Below are 24,707 nucleotides of genomic sequence, written 5' to 3' on the forward strand. Positions count from 1 at the left end.
GTTCTATAAGAGAGCAGGCTGAGTAAGTCAGGGGAAGTAAGCCAGTAAGAAACATCTCTCCATGGACACTGCATCAGCTCCTGCTTCCTGACCTGTTTGACTTTCAGTCCTGACTTTCTTAGGTGATGAACAACAGTTTGGAAGTGTAAGCTGAATAAACACTTTCCTCGCCAAGCTGCTTTTTGGTCATGATTTTTGTGCAGGAATAGAAAAATCTTTGACCAGCAAGAAGTGTCCCTCAGAGTCTCTTTTGATGACTTTGGGTTGAAAGTCAATTTTATCTGATATTAAAATGGCTACTCCAGCTTGTCTCCTGAGACCATTTGCTTGTAAAATTGTCTTCCGGCCTTTTACTCTAAGGTAGTGTTTGCCTTTGACCCTTAGGTGTGTTTCCTGTAAGCAGCAAAATGTAGCGTCCTGTTTCCGTATCCAGTCAGTTAGTCTATGTCTTTTTATTGGGGCATTGAGTCCATTGATGTTAAGAGATATTAAGGAATAGTGATTGTTACTTCCTGTCATTTTTGACGTTATTATTTAAATTTGATTGCTTAACTTCTTTGGGGTTTGATGAAAGGTTACTATCTTGCTTTTCCCAGGGTGAAGTTTCCCTCCCTGTATTGGTGTTTTCCTCCTATTATCCTTTGTAGGGCTGGGTTTGTGGATAGATATTGGGTAAACTTGGTTTTGTCATGAAATATCTTAGTTTCTCCATCTACGGTGATTGAGAGTTTTGCTGGATATAGTAGTTTTGGCTGGCATTTGTGTTCTCGTAGAGTCTGCATGAGATCAGCCCAGGATCTTCTAGCCTTCATAGTCTCAGGTGAAAAGTCTGCTGTGATTCTGATAGGTCTTCCTTTATATGTTACTTGGCCTTTTTCTCTTACTGCCTTTAATATTCTTTCTTTGTTTAGAACATTTGGTGTTTTGATTATTATGTGACGGGAAGTATTTCTGTTCTGGTCCAGTCTGTTTGGAGTTCTATAGGCTTCTTGTATATTCATGGTCATCTCTCTCTTTAGGTTAGGGAAGTTTTCTTCCATAATTTTATTGAAGATATTTGCTGGCCCTTTAAGCTGTAAATCTTCACTCTCATCTATGCCTATAATCCTTAGGCATGGTATTGGTACAGTGACAGGCAGGAGGATCAATGGAACAGGATTGAAGATCCAGAAATGAACCCACACACCTATGGCCACTTGATCCTCGACAAAGAGGCCGAAAACATCCAATGGAAAAAAGATAGCCTTTTCAACAAATGGTGCTGGTTCAACTGGAGGTCAGCATGCAGAAGAATGCGAATTGATCCATCCTTGTCTCCTTGTACTAAGCTCAAATCCAAATGGATCAAGGACCTCCACATAAAGCCAGACACTCTGAAGCTAATAGAAAAGAAACTGGGGAAGACCCTTGAGGACATCGGTACAGGGAGAAAGTTTCTGAAAAGAACACCAATAGCGTATGCTCTAAGAGCAAGTATTGACAAATGGGACCTCATAAAATTACTAAGATTCTGTAAGGCAAAGGACACCATCAAGAGGACAAATCAGCAACCAACAAATTGGGAAAAGATCTTCACCAATCATACATCAGATAGAGGGCTAATATCCAATATATATAAAGAACTCAAGAAGTTAGACTCCAGAAAACCAAACAACCCTATTAAAAAATCGGGTACAGAGTTAAACAAAGAATTCTCACCTGAAGAACATCGGATGGCAGAGAAGCATCTTAAAAAATGCTCAACTTCATTGGTCATTAGGGAAATGCAAATCAAAACAACCCTGAGATTTCATCTTACACCAGTCAGAATGGCTAAGATTAAAAATTTAGGAGACAGCAGGTGTTGGAGAGGGTGTGGAGAAAGAGGAACACTCCTCCACTGCTGGTGGGGTTGCAAATTGGTACAACCACTCTGGAAAGCAGTCTGGCGGTTCCTCTGAAAACTGGGCACCTCACTTCCAGAAGATCCTGCTATACCACTCCTGGGCATGTACCCAGAGGATTCCCCACCATGTAATAAGGATACATGCTCTACTATGTTCATAGCAGCCCTATTTATAATTGCCAGATGCTGGAAAGAACCCAGGTATCCCTCAACAGAAGAGTGGATGCAAAAAATGTGGTATATCTGCACAATGGAGTACTATTCAACCATTAGAAACAATGAATTCATGAAATTCTTAGGCAAATGGATGGACCTAGAGAACATCATACTAAGTGAGGTAACCCAGACTCAAAAGATGAATAATGGTATGCACTCACTAATAAGTGGATATTAACCTAGAAACCTGGATTACCCAAAACATAATCTACACATCAAATGAGGTACAAGAAGAAAGGAAGAGTGGCCCCTTGTTCTGGAAAGACTCAATGAAGCAGTATTCAGCAAAACCAGAACGGGGAAGTGGGAAGGGGTGGGTGGGAGGACAGGGGGAGAGAAGGGGGCTTATGGGACTTTTTGGAAGGGGGGGGGCAAGGAAAGGGGAAATCATTTGAAATGTAAATAAAAAATATACCAAATAAAAAAAATTAAAAAAAATTTTTAGATACACCACATCGAGGAAACTTGTCTTTGCAATAGGCACAAACCCTACTGAAAACCACAACCAATAAAGATGCAGAATTGTGGATATCAGTCCCAAAGGGTACATCCACAAAAACACAGGGAACATTGCTGAAGAGGTGGAAGGAGGACTGTAGCTCTAGAGAGCCAGTGAGTGTGCTCTGAGATGGAATCTCCTAGTGGTAGGAAAAGCTATACACACAAAGCTTGACAAACATGATTGCACTTATAGGAGCTGAAAAAGGATGACATCAGTGAACATGGCGAACTAGACAGAGAAAATACGACAGGGTCTAAGCTCTACACAAAGGACTGTAGGCAACTGAAAAGCAAGGAAGTGAAGAGGTGTTTTTACCTAGGGAAGACAACCAATTGGTTGTACAGTGGTAAACAGTATTTTGTTTTGTTTTGTTTTGTTTTGATACAGGGCTTCTCTGTGTAGCCCTGGCTATCCTGGAACTCACTCTGTAGACCAGGCTGTCCTCGAACTCAGAAATCTGTCTGCCTCTACCTCCTAAGTGCTGGGATTAAATTCCTGTGCCACCACCACCTGGCTAAACAGTATTTTTTAACTGTGAATATGTACTTATTTTAATGTAAGTATATGTTTCCCCAGCATGCACTTATATGCATAATATAAGGGTTCCGAAGTGAGCATAGGATCCACTGGAAGTGGAATCAGAGGGTTAAGTGGATGAGAATCTTCAGGTTGGTACCAGAAAAGAATTCTAGAATGGTTTAAATATGTAGCAATCATACTAATCTTCTGGGCCATGTCTCCTGATCCTAAGGTGTACTATTTGAGGTAGGGTACACCCTGAGGGCCAGGTACTCAGTATGCTCGAAATAGAGGATGTTTGCTCTATAGACTGACATCATGTGGACAACACAGCCTAAAACACAGTCTGTGTGTGTGTGTGTGTGTGTGTGTGTGTGTGTGTCAGTGCTGTGAGCTGCTGAGGCAGAGCTATGAGGCTGAGGAAAGAGTCTTGTCCTGAAGCTGAACCCAGAGAAAATGTACCAGAGGCTGCAGGAGACTGATTCTCTTCCACAGGGCACTTTGTTGCTGAACTAACTATACTGTCTATAAGAAAAACTGTCCAGAAATGGAGATTAGGAATCCCAGGTGTGCCTAAAGTGTGACAAGCCTGTTTATCTTTTTTCTACATTCATGTGACTGACTTGATCTGTAGAGGGTTCAGCCCCTCAGCAGATGAGTCCAATGAGCATTCTACTTGTACTGAATAAGTTATGTGGTGGGACCACACTTTCACAGATGAAACTATGCTCCATGGTCATAATAAGTCCTAAGATATCCCATCCCACTCTGTGAGCACTGATGGAACAGTAAGTTCTAACAAGTAGCCCACCCCCATTCCCCCATCCTCCCCATCCCCATTTCTAAAATGTGTTCACCCTTCAGGGACTTGTGTAGGAATGCCACTGTGCTTACAGTCCCATTATGTCCCAAGGATGGTTCTGTACAGAGGGTAGTTTCCAAGAGCCCTTCACAATTAGTTTGACAATTCTGTGCACATAGCAAAACAAGGAGGCAAACAGTGGGAATTAAAGAGAAGATAATGTAATAATTGACTTTGCTTCCAACATAGCTTAGATAATAATTTCCTGGATCATACACATGATGAGGTCATAGGACACCATGATTATAAACTGAAAACTGAGGTCAGTGACTCAGTAGCACAAGAGGAGACCATTCAGTTCATAGATTGGACATATATTAACAACATAGGGAAGATGCTAGTGATTCTGTCCTGATGAAGGCACATTTAGAAATGTAGTACTGTCTTTATGATTCCATAAGACACCCGGTGTTATTATCCTATTGTTTGTTCTTCATGTCAAGTCACCCCTGATGTCTCCATACACTGAACACCATTTTGAATCCAGTACATCTGAAGCCTTGAATTCTGGAACTCTGTGATGAACGTACTTCCTCAGATTTCCTTTCTCAGCATCCAGAATCAATCTCCTCTTTCCTGCCAATAATGGCAAAGTCTGGTCTTCATGTCATAGACACAGCGCATCCAACAATGAGGGCAGGGGACAGTAGCAAAAAAGAGTGTCTTGAGCTGCCTTTTGGCCATGAGTATATCCTTGAGCTCACGACACACTTGGGAAAATCTCTCCACCACAACATTACCCATGTTATTATAGCACTCTAGAGAGGCAGGGTACCGCTCAACAGTCAACTTGCTTAGATGCCATGCATTGCAGAAGGTCCTTCAGTACAGGAGTGGAGAAGCCGTTGTCATAAAAATTGACCAAGGTGAGCTGGGAGCAATGGATCAATGTTGGCAAGAGGACTTTGAGTTGAGAGTCCGTCATCCTGCAGTTCTCTATCTGCAGGGTCTGCAGAGTTTCAGATACATTTTCTAGGAGAATTTGGAGATTCTTGAAACATGACTCAGAAAACAATACAGCATAGAAGTGCAAGTGTTTCAGTTGATATAGCGTCTGACACTCTGATATGAGTTTCAAGTCTGACACTGAGAGATGGCAGAAAATCATAGAAAAGGACTCCAAGGGGCTCTTCAGGCATCTAGAGAAAGAACAAGAAAATTGGCTTGGCTCAAGTTGCTGGAGGACACGAGTAAGATGGACATAGACACAGAGAATACACATATGTAGAGTCAATCTATGCTTATGTTGAAGGTCCACCCTGGGGAAACAGCATGTTGGTGTCTGCTCATAGCATTGTATACAGAAGCATATTACAGTCAGGTAGGATGGGCTCAGACCACAGGCCTGCAACTCTCCATACTCACTCTTTCAGAGAATTAGAGCTTGCCCAAGCATACCAGGAGAGCATACCTAGAAATGCCCAGCACTGAAAGGTTCTGGCAACATCTTGGCCTGTGTCCTGCAGAGTTTATCCATGTCCCTGCTATCTCCACTGTCTCCATCCCTGATTTCAGTGTTCTACCCTTGAGTGTGATAACTCCCACCCCAGTATAACAGATTTTCCATTTACTTAGTCTCAACCATACTTAGTTCCCATTTTCTTAGTTCAAACCATCCTTTCTTTATTGAGAATGAGAGGCTGACTGTCTTCAATAGAAGATCAAACTAGTTCCTGATCTCATATATCTATCTAGTGGACAGGTGTGGAGCCTTTCCAGCTGAGGGCATTCTGCTTTGCCCTGTTTCCTTCCATTAAATTTGCCTGGATCCCAAACAGGAATATGAAAAGCACATTTAATGCATCTGACCATACAATGGACATGTGTGCAAGGTAACTCTCTCAATATACCCTCAGCCAGCCCAGACTCTGCAAAGGAGTGGGAATTGAACCAAGTGAGCTCAGTTAAGAAACAAATAATCCACACTTTGGTACTGTAATGAGTCGATCATTGTAACATTCCCTGTGATTGGCACACCGCAGGTGTCTACTAATGCTCCACATATAGGGAAAGGTTTGCTGTCAGAGCAGAAACAACTCACCATCCGTCCTTACCTGAACAACTCGTTCATGTTGTCATAGGAAAAGTGGGCACCATTCACATAGAGATGCTGGAGATGGTTTAGTTTGGAGAACTGAGAAAAGAATTGGGCAGCATACATCTTTACATCTGTCACTGTGTTCATAAGACTAAAGTTGAAGTGGGTTTGATGTAGATGGAATTTGAGAAGATTTCTCATCTCACCAAGGAAATGTCCAAAGAAACCTAGGAAGTACATGACCTGGTTGGTGTTTATTTCCAATTCCTCAATATACTTTGGCTGGAAAATATTAAAGACCTCCCTGATAATCTCCAATGGGAAGTCACAAATCTTCACCTTCAGACAGCAAAATTGCAGAGTCTTTTCTATACTGGGCCCACTGCAGCAAACATGTTTGTTGTTTGTTTAGAGAAGAGAAGAGGGCCAGGTTAGTGACTACCTGAAAATCCTGCCTCAGTGGATAACCAAGATTGCACTCTGGAACTTGCTTCTTGATCAAAATATTTGCTGAACAGAAACTATCCTCTTCTTCAGCCCATGCATCCCAGAAATCCTGGTGCACAACTCTCAAGTCCAATACTTGAAGTTTCTATCTTCTCTGAGGGGAAAAAGGTAAAGTATCATAATGTAGAACAGGAACCAATATTGAGTCCACTTGGATCTCACTGTCTAATGTCAGCTCCATCATAGCACCTCATGCCAGGCAGGCAAGGATACTGCATGAGCTGCATCTGGAGACATGCCCCACTGCCCTCCATTCATTTGCTCTTGACTTGTGTCTCTTCCATATCTAGCGTCTGTACTAAAGCCATGGATAGGCTCATCCTACTCTGGCTACTTGTGCTCTGAGCTACCCTGGCTTATGACTGTCATTTAGATCAGCTTTCATCTTGAATAATAATTCTTTAGATCTGTAAGTTGTTGACATCATTAGTCTCTGCCCTGTTTGACACCGTTTTTCCTGCCCTAATTTGTGTGTATGTTACCACTTTAAGCCCATGATTCTCTTTCTACCCTCCTTAGGCCTTGCTTACCTGGGACGAACTGTCTGGGTCAGCAGTATATCTATGCCATCCAGAACAGCTTGCAGCAACTCCACATTAGTGGTTTTCAGCAGTGGCCCCAAAGGGAGGTAGGAAAAGGGCCAGGCTGCCACCATTGCCTTCAATATCTGAGTGTGTCTGCCATTGAAGTCCTCTAGGAAGAGTGGTGGGAAAAGCACAGTGGGCAGGTGATCCAGATCGGAGGAGTCTATGGCATCTTTCCTCAGCAGAGCATCCAGTGCCAGCTGCTGGAGTGTGGGAGGGTTGTAGGTGCTCATCCTGCTAGATATTCAGTCGGAAGGAACCTGGTGAAGCATTTAGGAGACATAACTTCAGGCTAAGCATTGGGAATTCCTATGTCTCACACATTGCAGAAACCAGAAGTCCAGAGCCCATGCTTTGGCAATAGTGAGGAACTCAGTCTGCACAATGATTCAATCTTTTGGTCTCCAAGCCAAAAATTCATCACTCTCAGCATACAGATTATCTTGTAAGCACCCACAGTGGAAAAAATTAACCAAAGTTGCATGGGTTACCACCCCTGCTCCTCTTAATCTCATGCCTAGTATAAGGGTTATTCAGGAGCATACATTCTGACCAAAGTCTTGTTACAAGAAAGAGACTGAACAACTTTTCAGGCCCTGAATAAAATATAGTTCTAATGTCAAAGACCCAACCAGCTCTATTGTCCTTTCAACAGTTTGTTCTCTCCTGTAAGGGCTGAGGAGAACCTGTGAGATGCCTGTCTGTATGTACTACTTAATGCTTTAGAGACCAATGCGAGCAAGCTGAGCCAAATTATATTAATTTAGGAAATGAGATAAAAGGTTTGTTCATTCATGGCCACCTAGCTATATTATCAGACCACAACTGAAATTCCAAACCTATGTAAAACATTCTACTTTTCCCAGAGCATTTAGAAAGTTATACTTCTGAATGAAAGCTCTTGCTCATGTGAGTCTTAGAGAAGCCAAGTGTACATAGGCTATAGGAAGGAGAGTTTCCATGACAATTGGATGTCAGACAAACACATAGCTGAGACAATATATCTATCAGTACTTCTAAGTCTAGCCTGCATTGTGATCCCTTGTATCCAGGACATTAATTCTAGTTTTCAAGTGTGGCTGTTGTATAATTTCCCCATACCTACGTTCATGCATGCACACATACACACACACATACAAATCTTATAAAATATCTAATCACCTTGATAAGGCTTAAGCAACCATATGCCTACAGCTGTGGTCCCTGGTTAAGCCACAGCATCAGAGACACAAGCTAATAGCTCGAACTTTGGTCTTGTGTGCCTGAATCCTTCTCCAGGACAATTTGTAAGGTATAGTTAAGAGGGAATTCCAGTTCATATAATTCTAAACCCATAATCTGTGAAACATAATTTAAGAGATTTCAGAAGGATTAAATTATAAAGACGATCCTGACTGAAATTCCAAACTTAAGTCTAGAAAACTGAACAGAACCAAAAGAATTGAGAGTTCAAGGCCATCCTTGTTCTTGGACATGCTATCTTAAATAGAAAGGAAATTCCAGTGTAAACCTATTTCACATTAAAACTGAAGTCTATCCTATACATAGGAAACTTCTCTTTGCAGCAGGTAGAAACCTCTACAGAAAACCACAACCGCTGGGCAGTGGTGGCTCATGCCTGGAATCCCAGCACTATGGGAGGCAGAGGCAGGCAGATCTCTGAGTTTGAGGCCAGCTGGTCTATAGAGTGAGTTCCAGGACAGCCAGGGCTATGCAGAGAAACCCTGTTCTGGAAAAAAAAACCAAATACAAAAAAAAAAAAAAAAAAAAAAACAGAAAACCACAACAAATAAAGATGAAGATTTGTGGACATCAGTCCCAAAGGGTACATCCAGAAAACACACAGGGAATATTGCTGAAGAGGTGGAAAGAGGACTGTAGCTCTAGAGAACCAGTAAGTGTGCTGTGACATCGCATCTCCTAGACTAGGAAAAGCTATACACACAAAGCTTGATAAACATGATTGCACTTATAGGAGCTGAAAAAGGATGACATCAGTGAACATGGGCAACTAGACAGAAAAAAATGCAACAGGGTCTAAGCTCTACACAAAGGACTGTAGGCAACTGAAAAGCAAGGAAGTGAAGAGGTGTTTTTTTTTTCCCCAGGGAAGATGACCAATTGTCTGGACAGTGCTAAAAAGTATTTTTGAACTGTGAATATTTAGTTATTTTAATGTAAGTGTATGTATCCCTAGCATGCACTTATATGAAAATTTTCAGAAATTTTAGGTTTCTGAAGTGAGCATAGTATTCAATGGATGTGGAATCACAAAGAGTTAGATGGATGGGAGTCTTCAGATTGTTACCAGAAAATAATCATACATTATAAATTGGAAATGAAGTTGTACTTGCATGGTGACAAGGCTAGCCCAGCAACTAAGAAATCCCATATGGAAGAAAATTATTTACCTGATATGGACACTGGCAACAGGGCTCCTACTCCCAGAAGGACCACACACTGACTCCAAGGTTCAGGCCTCTGACATTCTAGTTGTCTTTCTCTGACCCTTTTTATACACCTTTTTCTACCCGCATCCCCAAATAGTACCACCTCCTTCTTTAAGGTCCCATCTCATTGGCTCATTAAGTTTCCACCCACTTATGCCTGTTAAAGATTCATTTCCCCTACTGTTGGTTAATTGAATTAGACCTTCTTGTGTGAAATCAAACACTGAACTAGAAGTATAGATGCCCTTGCCTGCTTGATTGACTCATCTTACATGCATACCTATATGTACTTGTTTATGTATTGATATAATTAGTGGGTGTGGTTTTAATATCTGTCTTTGTCTCTGGGTATTCCTTACTGTGAGCATGTACTTGAGTGTGTAGGGGGTTCTAGGTTATCCAAACGTTAAATAGTGTGGTTTTGTCTCAACACAACAATGATAATTAAAAGCTAGACACAAGCCAAGTGGTGGTGGTCCACGCCTTTAATCCCAGCACTTGGGAGGCAGAGTCAGGCAGACACCTTTGAGTTTGAGGCCAGCCTGGTCCCCAGAGTGAGTTCCAGGACAGCAGGAGCTACACAGAGAAACCCTGTCTCGAAACACCAAAACCAAACAAACAAAAAAGCTAAACACAAAACAAACAAATAATAAACAAACAAACCCCACATGTATATGTTACAGAATTGAAACTGCTGCAATGAATTTCAGCAGCCTGCAATCCTTGCTACCAAGAAGATTGGTTGGGATGATGCATGATCGAGGAATTTAGACCATCATGATCAAGATGGGTAGTTTATCACAAGTGTGAAAAACAACAGAAAAGCCTTATGAGATGGAAGTAAAAAAAAATAAGGCTATTTGTTTGTTTGTTTTTTGGTTTTTGTTTTTTTTTTTTTCAGACAGGGTTTCTTGGGGTAGCCCTGGCTGTCCTGGAACTCACTCTGTAGACCAGGCTGGCTTCAAACTCAGAAATCGGCCTGCCTCTGCCACCCGAGTGCTGGGATTAAAGGCCTGTACCACTACTGCCTGGCTACTATAAGGCTTTTATAACCCAACTCTCTAATCTCAGCATGTGATACACCCCTTTGAACTCCAGAAGTAAAGGCAGGAGAATGTCTCTGTATTTCAAGCCCCCCTGATTCACTCAGTGAGAACAAAGATTTTCAGCTATGTCTAGAGGTACACACCTTTAATCTCAGCACTCAGGAGTCAAAGGGTGATAGATCTCCTTGAGTTTATGGCCAGGTTGCTCTACTGAGAGACTTCAAGGATAGCCAGAGCTAAGTGTGATTCTGTTTTAGGGAGGCCAGTGGAATATTAAATTGAATTAAGAGATTGGTGACCTTGGGATAAGATCCTACCCATCAAAATTTGATCTAGGCATTGTGGTACACACTTTTAATCCCAGGAGATAAAGCCAACCAGATCTCTGAGGTCAAGTGTAGCCTGAGATAAAGAAAGTTCTAGGTGAAAAAATATGCTTAAATCCAGTTATGGTGGTACACACGTTCAATCCCTGGATACAGGCATGCATATCTCTAAGTTATAGGTCATTTTATCAAGCTATATACAGGACAGCCAAGCTTAGGCAGCGAAGCAGTTGGAAATGAGGAAGCTAGTGATAATGTAATAGGACAAGAGGGCCATTTTTCAGCTCCTGAAAGCAGCAGAACTTGGGAGGTTCGGTCATGTGGTTTTAACTTTATAGTCAAGAGGAGAAGACTACCAGGCAATTGATGCTACTTAGTTAGACCTATGAAATTAGTGATGATTAAGGAGACCAGCATCGATGACATGAAATCTTTGGGGAGAGTTTTCTGAGAGCACAAAGAAGCTGCATTCGAGGGGCAGCCATGGTTGTGCCTCATGCTGGAGCTGTACTTGGTAATGCGTAAGAGGGACCCAGGTGGGACTGATTTTGACAGCCTGAAGGGGTCCTAAAGAGAAGCTGAGGCTTGGCACTATGAGAGGCCATGGAAGTCTGTTGGTGAAGGTGCAGCCTCAGTTACAGTTGACGGCCCAGGAATAAAGGAGTCATACAACAAATGTGAGGCTTGGTACCATAAAGAGAGACTATGAGTCTATTAGTTACAGTGGAAGACCCTGGTGTATTGGAAATGCTAGTACCATCTGATGTTCACTAAGAACAACAGCAGCAGTGGAGTGGATGAAATTAAATTCAGAGTGTTCCAGTGGGCACAGGTAAGTGACATCAGGCATTTGGAGGAGCCCAGAAGGTCATATGTGGATCCCAGACATTGAAACACAGAGCAGTTGGTCAGTGATAGCACACACCTTTAATCCCAGCACTCTGGGAGGCAGAGGCAGGCAGATTTCTGAGATCAAAGCCCTTCTGGCCTACAGAGTCAGTTCTAGGACAGCCAGGGCTATTCAAAGACATCCTGTCTCAAACAAACAAACAAACAAACAAACAAACAAACAAACAAACAGAAACCAACCAACGAAGCAAAACAAACAAAACACACAAAAATCAAAAAACAAAACAAAAACAAAAAACAAACAAAAAAACCCCAAAAAAACAAAAATAAGAAAGAAAGAAAGAAAGAAAGAAAGAAAGAAAGAAAGAAAGAAAGAAAGAAAGAAAGAAAGGAAGGAAGGAAGGAAGAAATGAAGAAAGAAAGAAAGAAAGGAAGGCAGGAAGGAAGGAAGAAAGAAAGAAAGAAAGAAAGAAAGGAAGGAAGGAAGGAAGGAAGGAAGGAAGGAAGAAAGAAAGAAAGAGAGAGAGAGAGAGAGAGAGAGAGAGAGAGAGAGAGAGAGAGAGAAAGAAAGAAAGAAAGAAAGAAAGAAAGAAAGAAAGAAAGAAAGAAAGAAAGAAAGAGAGAAAGAAAGAAAGAAAGAAGAAGCCATAATAGTGACGCTGCCTTGGAGACCCTAAGATATTTGAGATGCAAGAGCCATTAGCTATTTGCTGAGGAAATCAGCTAATATGGAGTGGAACCAGCTAGGAAAAGAAATTTGTTACAGCCTACAAATGTGAAAATGGTGCTGGAGATCTGAAAACTGCTTTGACAGCAGACATGGAGATGCAGAGTTTGGAGTGTGCCTAGTTGGTTTACTATCTTGATTTGGGGATTACAGAAGTTATTGGTGGATCTCAGAAGAGACTTTGAATTTTTGTGTTTTAACATTTTAGACTGTTATAAACTATGGAGACTTTGGAAGTTGTACTAATTTTACCTTTTCATTATGCTCTGGCTAGATATGTCTCCCTGTGTCTCATGTGTTTGAACAAGCTTATAGGGACCAGGGAGTGGAATGTCATAGTTTGCATATTTTTGCTGGAAGGTGAGAAACTTTGAGGATATATGGGCTTCTTGGAGTAGGTGTGTCAATGTGGTCATGGCCTTTAAGAACTTCATCCTTGCTGCCTGGAAGTGAGTATTCTGCTATCAGCCATCTGCTGAAGATGGGAAACTCTTAGCTCTTCCTGCACCATGCCTGCTTGGATGCTGTCTTGTTCCCATGTTGATGATAATGGTCTGCCCCTCCGAACCTACAAGCCAGCTTCAATTAAATGTTGTTCTTATAAGAGTTGCCTTGGTCATGGTCTCTGTTCACAGCAGTGAAACCTGATCTATGGCATTAAGGTTGGACAAAGCAGCCCAGTAGGAGCACAGGGGTCAAAGAGAAGACAAAGACATCAGAACACAGCTTCCACTCTGTCAGGAGTCTCACAACATATCAAGCTACCCAACTATAACATGTATATACACCTTAGATTAGATGTATGCCGGGTCCCTGATTTTGGTTCAATCTTAGTGAGAACTACTTTGAGTTCAGGATTGCTGATCCTGTAGGCAACCGTGAACCCTCTGGTTCATAAATCTTTCTTTCCCTGCAAGTACTCTTACAATGTTTCTGCCTCCTCTTTTTAAATGTTCCCTGATCCTGGCGGCGGCGGCGGCGGCGGCGGCGGCAACAGTAGCTGGTCCAGCTGAAGGGCCATCAGCGGTGGAACCAAGGCGACACAGGGTCCAGTTAGGCCCTGCGCCAGTTTACAGATCCAGAACCCCTTGAATGAAGGGGTGGCCGGGCTCTGGATTCCAGAAGATTGAGACAAGGAGATCTCCGAGTTTAAGATAATCTGGGATTAAAGGCATATAGGCACATGCCTTTAATCTGGGCCACAACCTCTGCATGAGGCCTACAGGCCTTTAATCTTGGCCACACCCTCTGTTGGAGACCTACAGCCTTTAATCTGGGCTATACCCTCTACTGGAAATATATAAGGACATTGGAAGAAGGAAGATTTACTCACTCTTCCTTGTCTCCTTGATTTGTGGGACTGAGCAACTGCTAGATCCTTGGACTTCCATCCACAGCTGCTGCTGCCCATTTTTGGGGAGTTGAACTATAGACTGTAAGTCATCGACAAATTTCCTAACTATATAGAGACTTCCCATACATTCTCTGACTCTGGAGAACCCAAACTAATACACAGGGGATCCATATTGCATAGAGATTTGCCTGCCTTTGCATCACAAGTTCTAGGATTAAAGTCAGGTACCAAATTCCCAGCAAGTTTTGATTTCTAATTACTGGTGATTGGGCCATTTGTCATGGTACACATGTGGAGTTGGGAGAAAACCTTTCAGATATGTTATCTTCCTGGGATCCAGATATACAACTGTGGTCTTCAGGTTTGGAACCAGTACTTTTAACAATTTAACTCTTGAGCCTGTCTAGGGTCACTGGTTAAATAGGTTGTAAACGTCCAATTGATGAACTGAGGTTTCTACTGCTTTCTTTAAGAAAGGTACCACTGTTTTGTTTTTGGAATTTGATGTTGTTGGACAAGATCCCACTGTGTGGATCCAGGTGGCCTTAAACCCGAAGAGATCCTCCTGTCTTTGCTTTTGGACTACTGCAATCAAAGGTAGGTACCAAATACTGAGATTGCATGGGTGCTTATTAAAGCTTTGCCTGCCAGCCCCCAGGCCACTGTCATTCCTAAAATAGTATCACATTGTACAGCTCTGGGGGGGGGGGTCCTTGAATTCTCTCTCTAGACCACCCTGGCTAGGAACTCAAAGAGATCTACCTCCCTTTGCCTTCTGAGTGCTATGATTAAAGGGGTATACCTCTATGCATGGCTAAAGAAATTTGTTCTCACTGTGTGGATCAGGCTGCCCTGAAACTCATAGACATGTTCCTGCCTTTACTGCTGAAGTTCAAAGCCAGGCAGTGGTGGCACACGCCTTTAATCCCAGCACTTGGGAGGCAAAGGCAGGTGGATTTCTGAGTTCAAGGCCAGCCTGATCTACAAAGTGAGTTCCAGGACAGCCAGAGCTACACAGAGAAACCCTGGCTTGTGGGTGGGGGGGGGGAAGCATCTTTAACAGGATTGAGTGGGTGGGGATTCAATGGACCAATGACAAAGAAGAAGCTTGTGTGAGAAAGGTGGGGCTATGAGGAGGTGAGAGAAGAAAAGTGTATAAAAGGGTCAGAAGAAGGCAGACAGATGTCAGTGTCCTAAAGCTTGGAGTCAATGCCTGTTCCTGCTGGGGATAGGAACCCTGGAGCCAGTGTCCATATCAGGTAAGAAATTTACCTCCATAAGTAGGTTCCTTGCAAGCTGGCCTAGCCTTATCACTATCCAGCTATAACTTCATTTCCAGTTTATAATCTTTAAATTGGATAGACTTCAGTTTTAATGAGAAATGGGATTACATGGGAATTGCTGAGGTTTTAAAGATAGAATGTCATGGAACATGCTGGCTTGAACTCTTTTTTATCATAAGATATTTTAGATAATTTATTTATTTACTTTATTTAAATTTTATTTTGGTTTTTCGAGACAGGGTTTCTCTGTGTAGTCCTGGCTATCCTGGAACTCACTCTGTAGACCAGGCTGTCCTTGAACTCAGAAATCTGTCTGCCTCTGCCTCTCCCTCTGCCTCCCAAGTGCTGAGATTAAAGGCATGTGCCACCCCTGCCTGGTGTTTATTTACATTTCACATGCTATTCCCTTTCCTCTTTTCTCCTCTGAAATTCCCCTACCCATTTCCATCCCCCTGCTGGCCAACCCACTCCCTTCTGCTTCCCTGGTCTGTCATCTCCCCACACTGGGACACTAAACCTTCACAGGACCCAGCACCTCTTCTATTGATGTCCAATAAGGCCATCCTCTGCTATATATGCAGCTGGAGCCATGGGTCCCTCCATGTGTGCTCTTTGATTGGTGGTTTAGTCCCTCAGAGCTCCATAAGAGGGCTTGAACTCTTGGTCCTTCTGGTTTCATCCAATTTTCTAGACTTAATCTGGAATTTCAGGTAGGAACTTCTTTATAATTTAATCTGTCTGTGGTCTCTTAAGCTATGTTTCACAGATTATGGTTTTGCAACTATATGAACTAGAATTTCTTCTTAAGTATACCTTACAAATTACACTGGAGAAGGCTTCAGGAACACAAGCCAGAAATTCTAGCTTTTGGCTTGTGTCCCTGAAGCCACAGCTCACCCAGGATCCAAAGCTGTAGAAATGTGGTTCCTTCATTGCTGTCCAGGTGATCAGACATTGTGTAAGATATGTATGTGTGTACATATGTAAATATGCAGGAATGTATGAAAAATGTATATAGCAGCCACACTTGGAAACTAAATTAATGTACTGGGTGCAAAATATCACAATCCAGGCAAGACTTAGCTACAAGAGGACATCTCATCACTACATGAAATTAAATAAAAAGAAATAGATGATCTGGAATTTTTGCTGAATGGTAGAGCATTTATGTAGTGGAAACAGACTCCACTACAAAATAACTTCAATGGAGACATTTAAAATACTATTTTTTAAAGATTTATTTATTTATTATATGTGAGTACTCTGTAGCTGTCTTCAGACTCATCAAAAGACAGTATCATATCTCATTACAGATGGTTGTGATCCACCATAAGGTTACTGAGATTGAACTCATGACCTCCAGAAGAGCAGTGCTCTTAACCACTGAGCCATCTTTCCAGCCCCTAAAATCCTACTTTACTTGATTTTCCTGAACCTGAACTAGCATGAAATATACCTTATAGATTAGACTGGTGTGAAATACTCCCAACTCTTACTCCAAAGGGCTTCAACTATGTTTTTTTAGAGACTTCTTTGGCATCTATGCAGAGTTCTAAAAGCAAAGGGCTCTAGACATGCATAGTAGAGGAAAAAAAGAAAATCCAAGGCTGCTAACCACATGCAGAAGCATAGTGTGTAACTGTAAGCCTGGGCTACATAATGAGTTCCATTCAGGATTGGAAGGAGAGCCAACTCCATGGAAGCCTCTTTTCTAGGCAATACCATAATTTAAAGTATAAACAGACATTTGGAAGTACTGAGAGATATATTGTCTCATCTCTTTCTTTGTCTGGACTCTAACTTGTCATGGGAAACTCTTCTCCCTGTAGCCTATGTACACTTGGCTTCTCCTCTAAGACTCACATGAGCAGGTGCTCTCATTCAGTAGCACGGCTTTTCAAGTCTTTGGGGAAAGTTGCAGGTTTTACTTAGGTTTTCCATTTTATGTATTTATGTATTTATGTATGTATGTATGTATGTATGTATGTATGTATGTATGTATGTATTTATTTATTTATATTTTGTTTTTTTTGAGACAGGGTTTCTCTGTGTAGCCCTTGCTGGACTCTAACTCAGACATCTGCCTGCCTCTGCATCCCAAGTACTGGGATTAAAGGTGTGTGCCAGCACCGCCTGGCATAGGTTTTGCATTTTCAATGTGGTTTAATTGTATATCCAGGTGGCTATGAATTTTACCTCATTTCCCAAAATAATATAATATAGCCCAGATTTCTCACCCTGGCCTTAAGTGATACATACAGGCAGGCATCTCATAGGATCTCCTTAGCCCTTCCCTAGAGGTAACAATCTCTTGCAAGGTCAATAAGCCTGGTTGCATCTGTGACATCAGCAGTATATTTTCTTTAGGGCCAGCAAAGATGTTCAGTGTCCTTTTTCCTGAAACAAGACTCTGGCCGGTCTGAAACTTTATACTAGAGACATGATATTAAGAGGAGCATGTGTTGATATCCCATGCAACAGTGGTTAACTTTTTTCCACTGTGGGTGCTTAAAAGAGAATCCACATGCTGAGAGTGATGAACTTGTGGCCTGGAGACCACAGGATTGTATAATTGGGCAGACTGTGTTCTCCATTATTGCCAGAGCATGGGCTCTGGCCTTCTGGTTCATGTAATATGTGAGAAATAAGACTTCTCAAAACTTAGCCTGAAGTTATGCCTCCTAAATGCTTCACTAGGTTGCTTCTGACTGAATATCTAGCAGGATGAGCACCTACAACCCACCCACACTCCAGAAGCTGGCACTGGATGCTCTGCTGAGGAAAGATGCCATAAACTCCTCCGATCTGGATCACCTGCCCACTGTGCTTTTCCCACCACTTTTCCTGGAGGCCTTCAATGGCAGACACACAGAGATATTGAAGGCAATGGTGGCAGCCTGGCCCTTTCCCTGCCTCCCTGTGGGGGCATTGATGAAAACCCCTGATGTGGAGGTCTTTCAAGCTGTGCTGGATGGCGTAGATATACTGCTGACACAGAATGTTAGTCCTAGGTAAGCAAGGTCCAAGGAGGGTAGATGGGGAATCATAGGGATAGTGGTAAGACACACATTAGGGCAGGAAGAATGGGGGAAACAGCACAGGGGCTAATGATGTCATTGACATGGGGATTTGTGAAAATACTATTCAATTTGAAAACTGATCTAAATGATAGTCATAGGTAAGGACAGCTCAGGGTACAAGGAGCCATGTTAGGATGAACCTTTCTGTGTCTTTCCTACAGGCACTAGATATGGAAGAGAAACAAGTCAAGAGCAAATGAATGGACAGAAGTGAGTCTTTTGTCCAGATGCAGCTCATGCAGTGTCCTTACCTGGCTGGTGGGACATGCTGTTATGGAGCTGATCTTAGACATGTGGGATCCAGGCTAACTCCATGTTGGTTCATTTTACATTATGAAACTTTGCCTTTATCTTTCACAGAATCAGGAAACTTCAAGTCTTGGACTTGAGAGATGTGCACCAGGAGTTTTGGGATGTATGTGCTGGAAGAAAGGATGAAGTCTGCTCAGCAAAGACTGGGAATGAGAAGCACGTTGCAAAGCACATTCCTAGATATGCACTGAGGCAGCGTTTGAAGGTGGTCACTGACCTGAGCCTTGGCTTCCGTCTGCAACATCAAATATACTTACTAAAATGGGCCCAGCAGAGAAAACAATCTTTGAGGCTATGCTGTCTGAAGATGAAGATTTGTCACTTCTCGGTGGAGAGTATCAGGGAGATCTTGAACATTTTTCAGCCAAACTATATTGAGGAATTGGAAATATACACAAAGCAGGTCCTATCCTTTCTAGGTTGCTTTGCACCTTGCTTTGGCCAGATGAGAAATCTTCGCAAATTCCATCTAAGGGAAATAAGATCGAGGAACTCAGTAGGTGGTGTGCTCCGTTTTGCAGATGTAAAAAACTGTGCTGCCAAATTCCTTTCTCAGTTCTCCAAACTCAACTATCTCCAACACTTCTGCATGAATGGTGACTTCTTTCCCAGTGACAACATGAAACAGTTGTTCAGGTAAGGAAGGATAGTTATCTGTTTCTGTTATAGCAACAGCCTTTCCATTTACTTCAATCATTAGTGGGCATCTGAGGTGTGACAGTCATAGAGGATGCTACAGTGGTGCACTTATTACACTATCAATGTGTGGATTGTTTCCTTCTTGATGGCACACATTTAATTTGGTCCCCACTCATGTAGAAGATTATGGGCTGGTGTAGGGGATATTGAGAAAGCTGTCTTGTAAGCATTCCATTGTGTGGGTCAGACGCTGTAAGTGTACTTTTCATATTACTCTTTGGGATCCAGGCAAGACTGATTCATGGTAACAGGACAGAGCAGAGGGGCCAGATATGGGGAGGCTCCACACCTACCCTCTACAAAGATATGTGAGAACAGGAACCAGTTTGTTTCTCTTTTGGAGTCAGTCAGCCTCTACTTCTCTGTAAAGGAAATGATGATTTGAACACAAGTTGGGACTAAGTAGACGAGAAACCTGTTACACTGTGGTGGAGGTCATCATTGTCAAGGATGAAACACTGTGATCAGGGATAAAGATTGTGGAAATAGCCGGGACATGGATAAAGTCTACAGGACATAGGCCACGATATTGCCAGAACCCTTCTGTGCTAGTTCTTTCTAGGTGTGCTCTCCTAGCATGATGGGGCAAACTCTAGTTCTCTGACAGAGTGAGGAAGGGGAGTTGCAGACCTGTGGTCTGATCCCACTCAACCTGACTTTAATATGCTTCAGTGAACAATGCTATGAGGAGACATCAACATGCTGTTTCCCTAGGGTGGACCTTCAACATAAGCATAAATTGACTCTACACATGTGGATTCTCTGTGTCAGTATCAGTCTTACTAGTGTCCTCCCGCACCATGAGCCAGAACAATTGTCTTGTTCTTTCTCTAGATGCCTGAAGAGCCCCTTGGAGTCCTTGTCTATGACTGTCTGCCAACTCTCAAAGTCAGACTTGAAACAAATGTCAGAGTGTCAGAGGCTCCATCAACTTAAACACCTGCACTTCGATGGTGTAGTGTTTCCCAAGTCATGTCCCAAGAGTCTCCGAATACTCCTAGAGAATGTATCTGATACTCTGCAGACCCTGCAGTTAGAGAACTGCAGGATGAACGACTCTCAGCTCAATGTCCGTTTGCCAGCTCTGGGCCAGTGCTCACAGCTCACCTCAGTCAATTTCTATGAGAATGACTTCTCCACTGCTGTAATGGAGGACCTTCTGCAATGCATGGCCAACCAAAGCAAGTTGATTGTTGAGCACTACCCTGCCCCACTAGAGTGCTATGATCACGAGGGTTATCTTATACTGCACAGATTTTCCCAACTGTGTCGAAATCTCATGGATACACTCATGGCCAGAAGGCAGCCCCAGACAATCACATTTGCTACAAAAACCTGCCGTTATTGTAGGAGTCGCTGCATCTATGATAAGGAGACCAGACTTTGCCGTTGCTGGCAGTAAAGAGGAGGCTGATTCTAGATGCTAGGACATTATATCTGAGGAAGTACATTCATCATGGTATTGCAGAATTTTATGGCTTCAGATCCATTGGAATCAAAATGGTGTTCTGTGTATGGAGACCACAAGTGTCACTTGAAATGAAGAATAAGATAATAACATCAGACATCTTGTAGAATCAGAAAGATGGTACTGCATTTCTAAATGCGCCCCTATCGGGACAGAATCGCCATTGTCTTCCCCATGTTGTAAATATATGGCCAATCTATGAACTGAATGGTCTCCTCTCATGTGCTACTGAGTCACTGACCTCAGTTTTATAGGTTTATGTTCATAGTATCCTATGACCTCATGATGTATGATCAAAGACATTATCATATAAGACATATTGGTAGCATTAAAGTTAATTATGACATTGTCTTTTACTCTTTACTTCCCACTCTTTGGCTCCTTGGTGGGTATGGACACAGAATTGTCAAACTAATTGTGAGTGGCTCTTGAAATCCCACATCTGTTCAGAACCTTCCTTGTGATGTGATGTGATTGTGGACTCAGTGTCATTCCTACACTAGACCCTGAAGGCAAGAACATTCTAGAAATGGGGTGTGGGGGAACTGTTAGAACTATCAGTTCTCCCAGAGATGGGCTGTGATAGGACTTACTATGACCATAGTCTATCTTCTTGTTCTTCCAAAATGTTGAGTAGCTTCATCTGTGAAAGTGTTCTCCCACAATACAACTTATTCAACACAAGTGGAATGCATATTCTATCCATCTCCTGAGGGCCTGTCTGCTTTCCAGGTCACTTCACCCACAGAAAGGTACAGACAGTATAAGCAGGTTTGTCATGCCCCAAAGCCACTGGGATTGATGTTCTTCATATGCTAACAATGTCCTATTATTGTTTTTGTTATTATCATTATTATATTATATTTTATTTATGAATTTAAAAATCTAGCCTTGGCCTCCATCCCAGTTCCCTGTTGCAGAAAAGAACTGCAGGGACAAAAATGGAGAAGAGGCTACTAGTGTTCTTTAAGACAATGGCATGGGCGGGCAGTGGTGGTGCACGCCTTTAATCCCAGTACTTGGGAGGCATAGGCAGGAGGATTTCTCAGTTCGAGGCCAGCCTCCTGTACAGATTGTGTTCCCGGACATCCAGGGCTACACAGAGAAACCCTGTCTCAAAAAACCAAAATCCCCCACAAAAAAAAAGAAAGAAAGAAAGACAATGGCATGATTCTTGCAATGAAGTCCTCTATGGAGGGAATTCCTTCTGCTTCTTCTGGTTCATTGCCTCTGGATACAGCTCCATGTCATGATTGTTTCCTCAGAATTGTAGCTCTGCCTCAGCATCTTAGCATTGTTTTGTTACACAAGTGCATGCATATTGTGTTTTAGGTTGTGTTGTCCAGATGGTGCCAGCCTATAGAGCAAATTCATTTAGTATTTACAGACTATTGAGTACTGTGCTTTCTGGTGTGTATAATACCTCAAAATTGGACACCTTAGAGGCAATAGAGATTGTACAACAGATTAGAGCACTTGCTCTGCATTTAGACCACTAAAATTCTTTCCTGCTACCAACCTGTAGGCTCTTATTCTTCCAGCTCTATGGAATTCAACTTCCATTCAATCCTATTCTCACATCTGGACTCCTGTGTGTGTAATGAATATAAGTGCATGCTGGAAAAACATACACATTACAGAGAGAGATACAGACCTGTGGGATGCAGTTCAGATAGCATTCCCAGCTCAGGTACTACCATGCTAGCTTTCCCACATCAAGCACCCAATAATATCCTGTGATCTCCTGTAATTCTTTAAGGGGGGTAATTTATGTCCTTCTTCTTCTTCTTCTTCTTCTTCTTCTTCTTCTTCTTCTTCTTCTTCTTCTTCTTCTTCTTCTTCTTCTTCTTCTTCTTCTTCTTCTTCTTCTTTTTTTTAGGGATTTTTTTATTCGATATAATTTTTTATTTACATTTCAAATGATTTCCCCTTTTCTAGCCCCCCCCCACTCCCCAAAAGTCCCGTAAGCCCCCTTTTCTCCCCCTGACCTCCCACCCACCCCTTCCCACTTCCCCATTCTGGTTTTGCCGAATAATGCTTCACTGAGTCTTTCCAGAACAAGGGGCCACTCCTCCTTTCTTCTTGTACCTCATTTGATGTGTGGATTATGTTTTGGGTATTCCAGTTTTCTAGGTTAATATCCACTTATTAGTGAGTGCATACCATGATTCACCTTTTAAGTCTGGGTTACCTCACTGAGTATGATGTTCTCTAGCTCCATCCATTTGCCTAAGAATTTCATGAATTCATTGTTTCTAATGGCTGAATAGTACTCCATTGTGTAGATATACCACATTTTTTTGCATCCACTCTTCTGTTGAGGGATACCTGGGTTCTTTTCAGCATCTGGCAATTATAAATAGGGCTGCTATGAACATAGTAGAGCATGTATCCTTGTTATATGGTGGGGAATCCTCTGGGTATATGCCCAGGAGTGGTATAGCAGGATCTTCTGGAAGTGAGGTGCCCAGTTTTCAGAGGAACCGCCAGACTGATTTCCAGAGTGGTTGTACCAATTTGCAACCCCACCAGCAGTGGAGGAGTGTTCTTCTTTTTCCACACCCTCTCCAACACCTGCTGTCTCCTGAATTTTTAATCTTAGCCATTCTGACTGGTGTAAGATGAAATCTTAGGGTTGTTTTGATTTGCATTTCCCTAATGACTAATGAAGTTGAGCATTTTTTAAGATGCTTCTCCGCCATCCGAAGTTCTTCAGGTGAGAATTCTTTGTTTAACTCTTTACCCCATTTTTTATGTCCTTCTTAAAGCCCCCTATCATCATCATGAGATGTGATTTTAAAGCAGAGTCTTGCTTTTCTGGTGTGTTGGAGTATCCAGTGCTGACTGCAGTGGGAGTGCTGGGTTCTGATGATGCCTAGTAGCCTTGGTCTCTGTTGCTTATGTTCTTGTCCTTGCCTCTTGCCATCTGGTTATCTCTGGTGTTAGCTGGTCTTGCTGTCTTTGACTGTGGCTTGTCACTCCTGCAAGCCTTTGTGTCAGGGATTTTTTTTATTCGATATAATTTTTTATTTACATTTCAAATGATTTCCCCTTTTCTAGCCCCCCCTCCCCAAAAGTCCCGTAAGCCCCCTTCTCTCCCCCTGACCTCCCACCCACCCCTTCCCACTTTCCCATTCTGGTTTTGCCGAATAATGCTTCACTGAGTCTTTCCAGAACAAGGGGCCACTCCTCCTTTCTTCTCTCCAAGGAGAGAAGTTCTCTCCAAGGAGAGAAGTTCTCTCCAAGAAGAATGGGTTTGGAGGGCTGTGGCACAGAGTCAGGTCCCGGGGGCAGACAGAAACTAGAAGGATCCTGCTCCTGGCTGTTCCTTGGTTCGTGAGTCCAGATGGCCCCAGGTAGGTCCATCTTGGGTTAGAAATTAGAGCAGAAGTGATGGTTTTATCTGTGCTCACAGGTGTGTAGGTACTCATGGGAGGCCAGTTCTCACTGTATTGCATTTCAGTATGGAGTGCTATGACGCAGGATCAACTTGGGCTCAGATGGAAACCTGAAGAATCCTGTCCCTTGTTACTCCTTTGTTATCATAGCCTATGGTCTCTGGGCAGGTCCTGAGAGAAGAAATGGTGATCCTACTAATGCTCACAGGCTTGTCAGAACTCCTAGGAGAGGCAATCTCTTCTGGTGTTATTTGGGCTGTGGCACAGGATCAGCTCCAGGCACTTAAATATCCCTTAAAACATACAGCAAAGCTGTTTTAGGAGCACCCCCATGGGACCCTCAGGACACAGGGACTGAGGAGCAGCCTGGGACAAGATCCTTCTGGTTTCTGTCTGTGCTCAGAGCTGAACTTGTGCCACAATGCTCCATACCCAAACACTGCCTGGAGAGAGCTGGTCACCTAGGAATGCTGACAGGTCTGTGAGCACAGGCAAGACCACCACTTCTATTCTGAGGGACCCACCCAGAGAACTCTAGACACAGGAATAAAGGAACAGCCTGGGACAGGATCCTTCCGGTTTCCATCTGGGCCCTGAACTGA

General features: G+C 42.7%; 1 protein-coding gene and 1 pseudogene across 1 annotated transcript; one reads left to right on the top strand and one right to left on the bottom strand.

Annotated features, from left to right (window-relative positions):
* Nucleotides 1-4,545: 4,545 nt before the first annotated feature.
* LOC127680319 (PRAME family member 8-like) lies at nt 4,546-7,346 on the bottom strand (annotated as a pseudogene).
* A 10,526-nt stretch (nt 7,347-17,872) lies between these two features.
* On the top strand, nt 17,873-20,641 carry LOC127680021 (PRAME family member 8-like). Its single transcript, XM_052175585.1, has 3 exons — nt 17,873-18,159; nt 18,589-19,176; nt 20,074-20,641. Exons 1-3 carry the CDS (start codon nt 17,873-17,875, stop codon nt 20,639-20,641), a joined length of 1,443 nt encoding a protein of 480 aa, XP_052031545.1.
* The last annotated feature ends 4,066 nt before the right edge of the window (nt 20,642-24,707 follow it).

The sequence above is a fragment of the Apodemus sylvaticus genome, chromosome 3 (genome assembly GCF_947179515.1).
Source record: "Apodemus sylvaticus chromosome 3, mApoSyl1.1, whole genome shotgun sequence".
Taxonomy (NCBI): domain Eukaryota; kingdom Metazoa; phylum Chordata; class Mammalia; order Rodentia; family Muridae; genus Apodemus; species Apodemus sylvaticus.

Excerpts from the sequence above, each read along its gene's own strand:
- LOC127680021 (XM_052175585.1), top strand. The coding sequence starts at position 17,873 with ATGAGCACCTACAACCCACCCACACTCCAGAAGCTGGCACTGGATGCT. Across the intron at positions 18,160-18,588 it reads ACACAGAATGTTAGTCCTAG|AATCAGGAAACTTCAAGTCT; the intron begins GTAAGCAAGGTC and ends TATCTTTCACAG. Across the intron at positions 19,177-20,073 it reads AACATGAAACAGTTGTTCAG|ATGCCTGAAGAGCCCCTTGG; the intron begins GTAAGGAAGGAT and ends TTCTTTCTCTAG.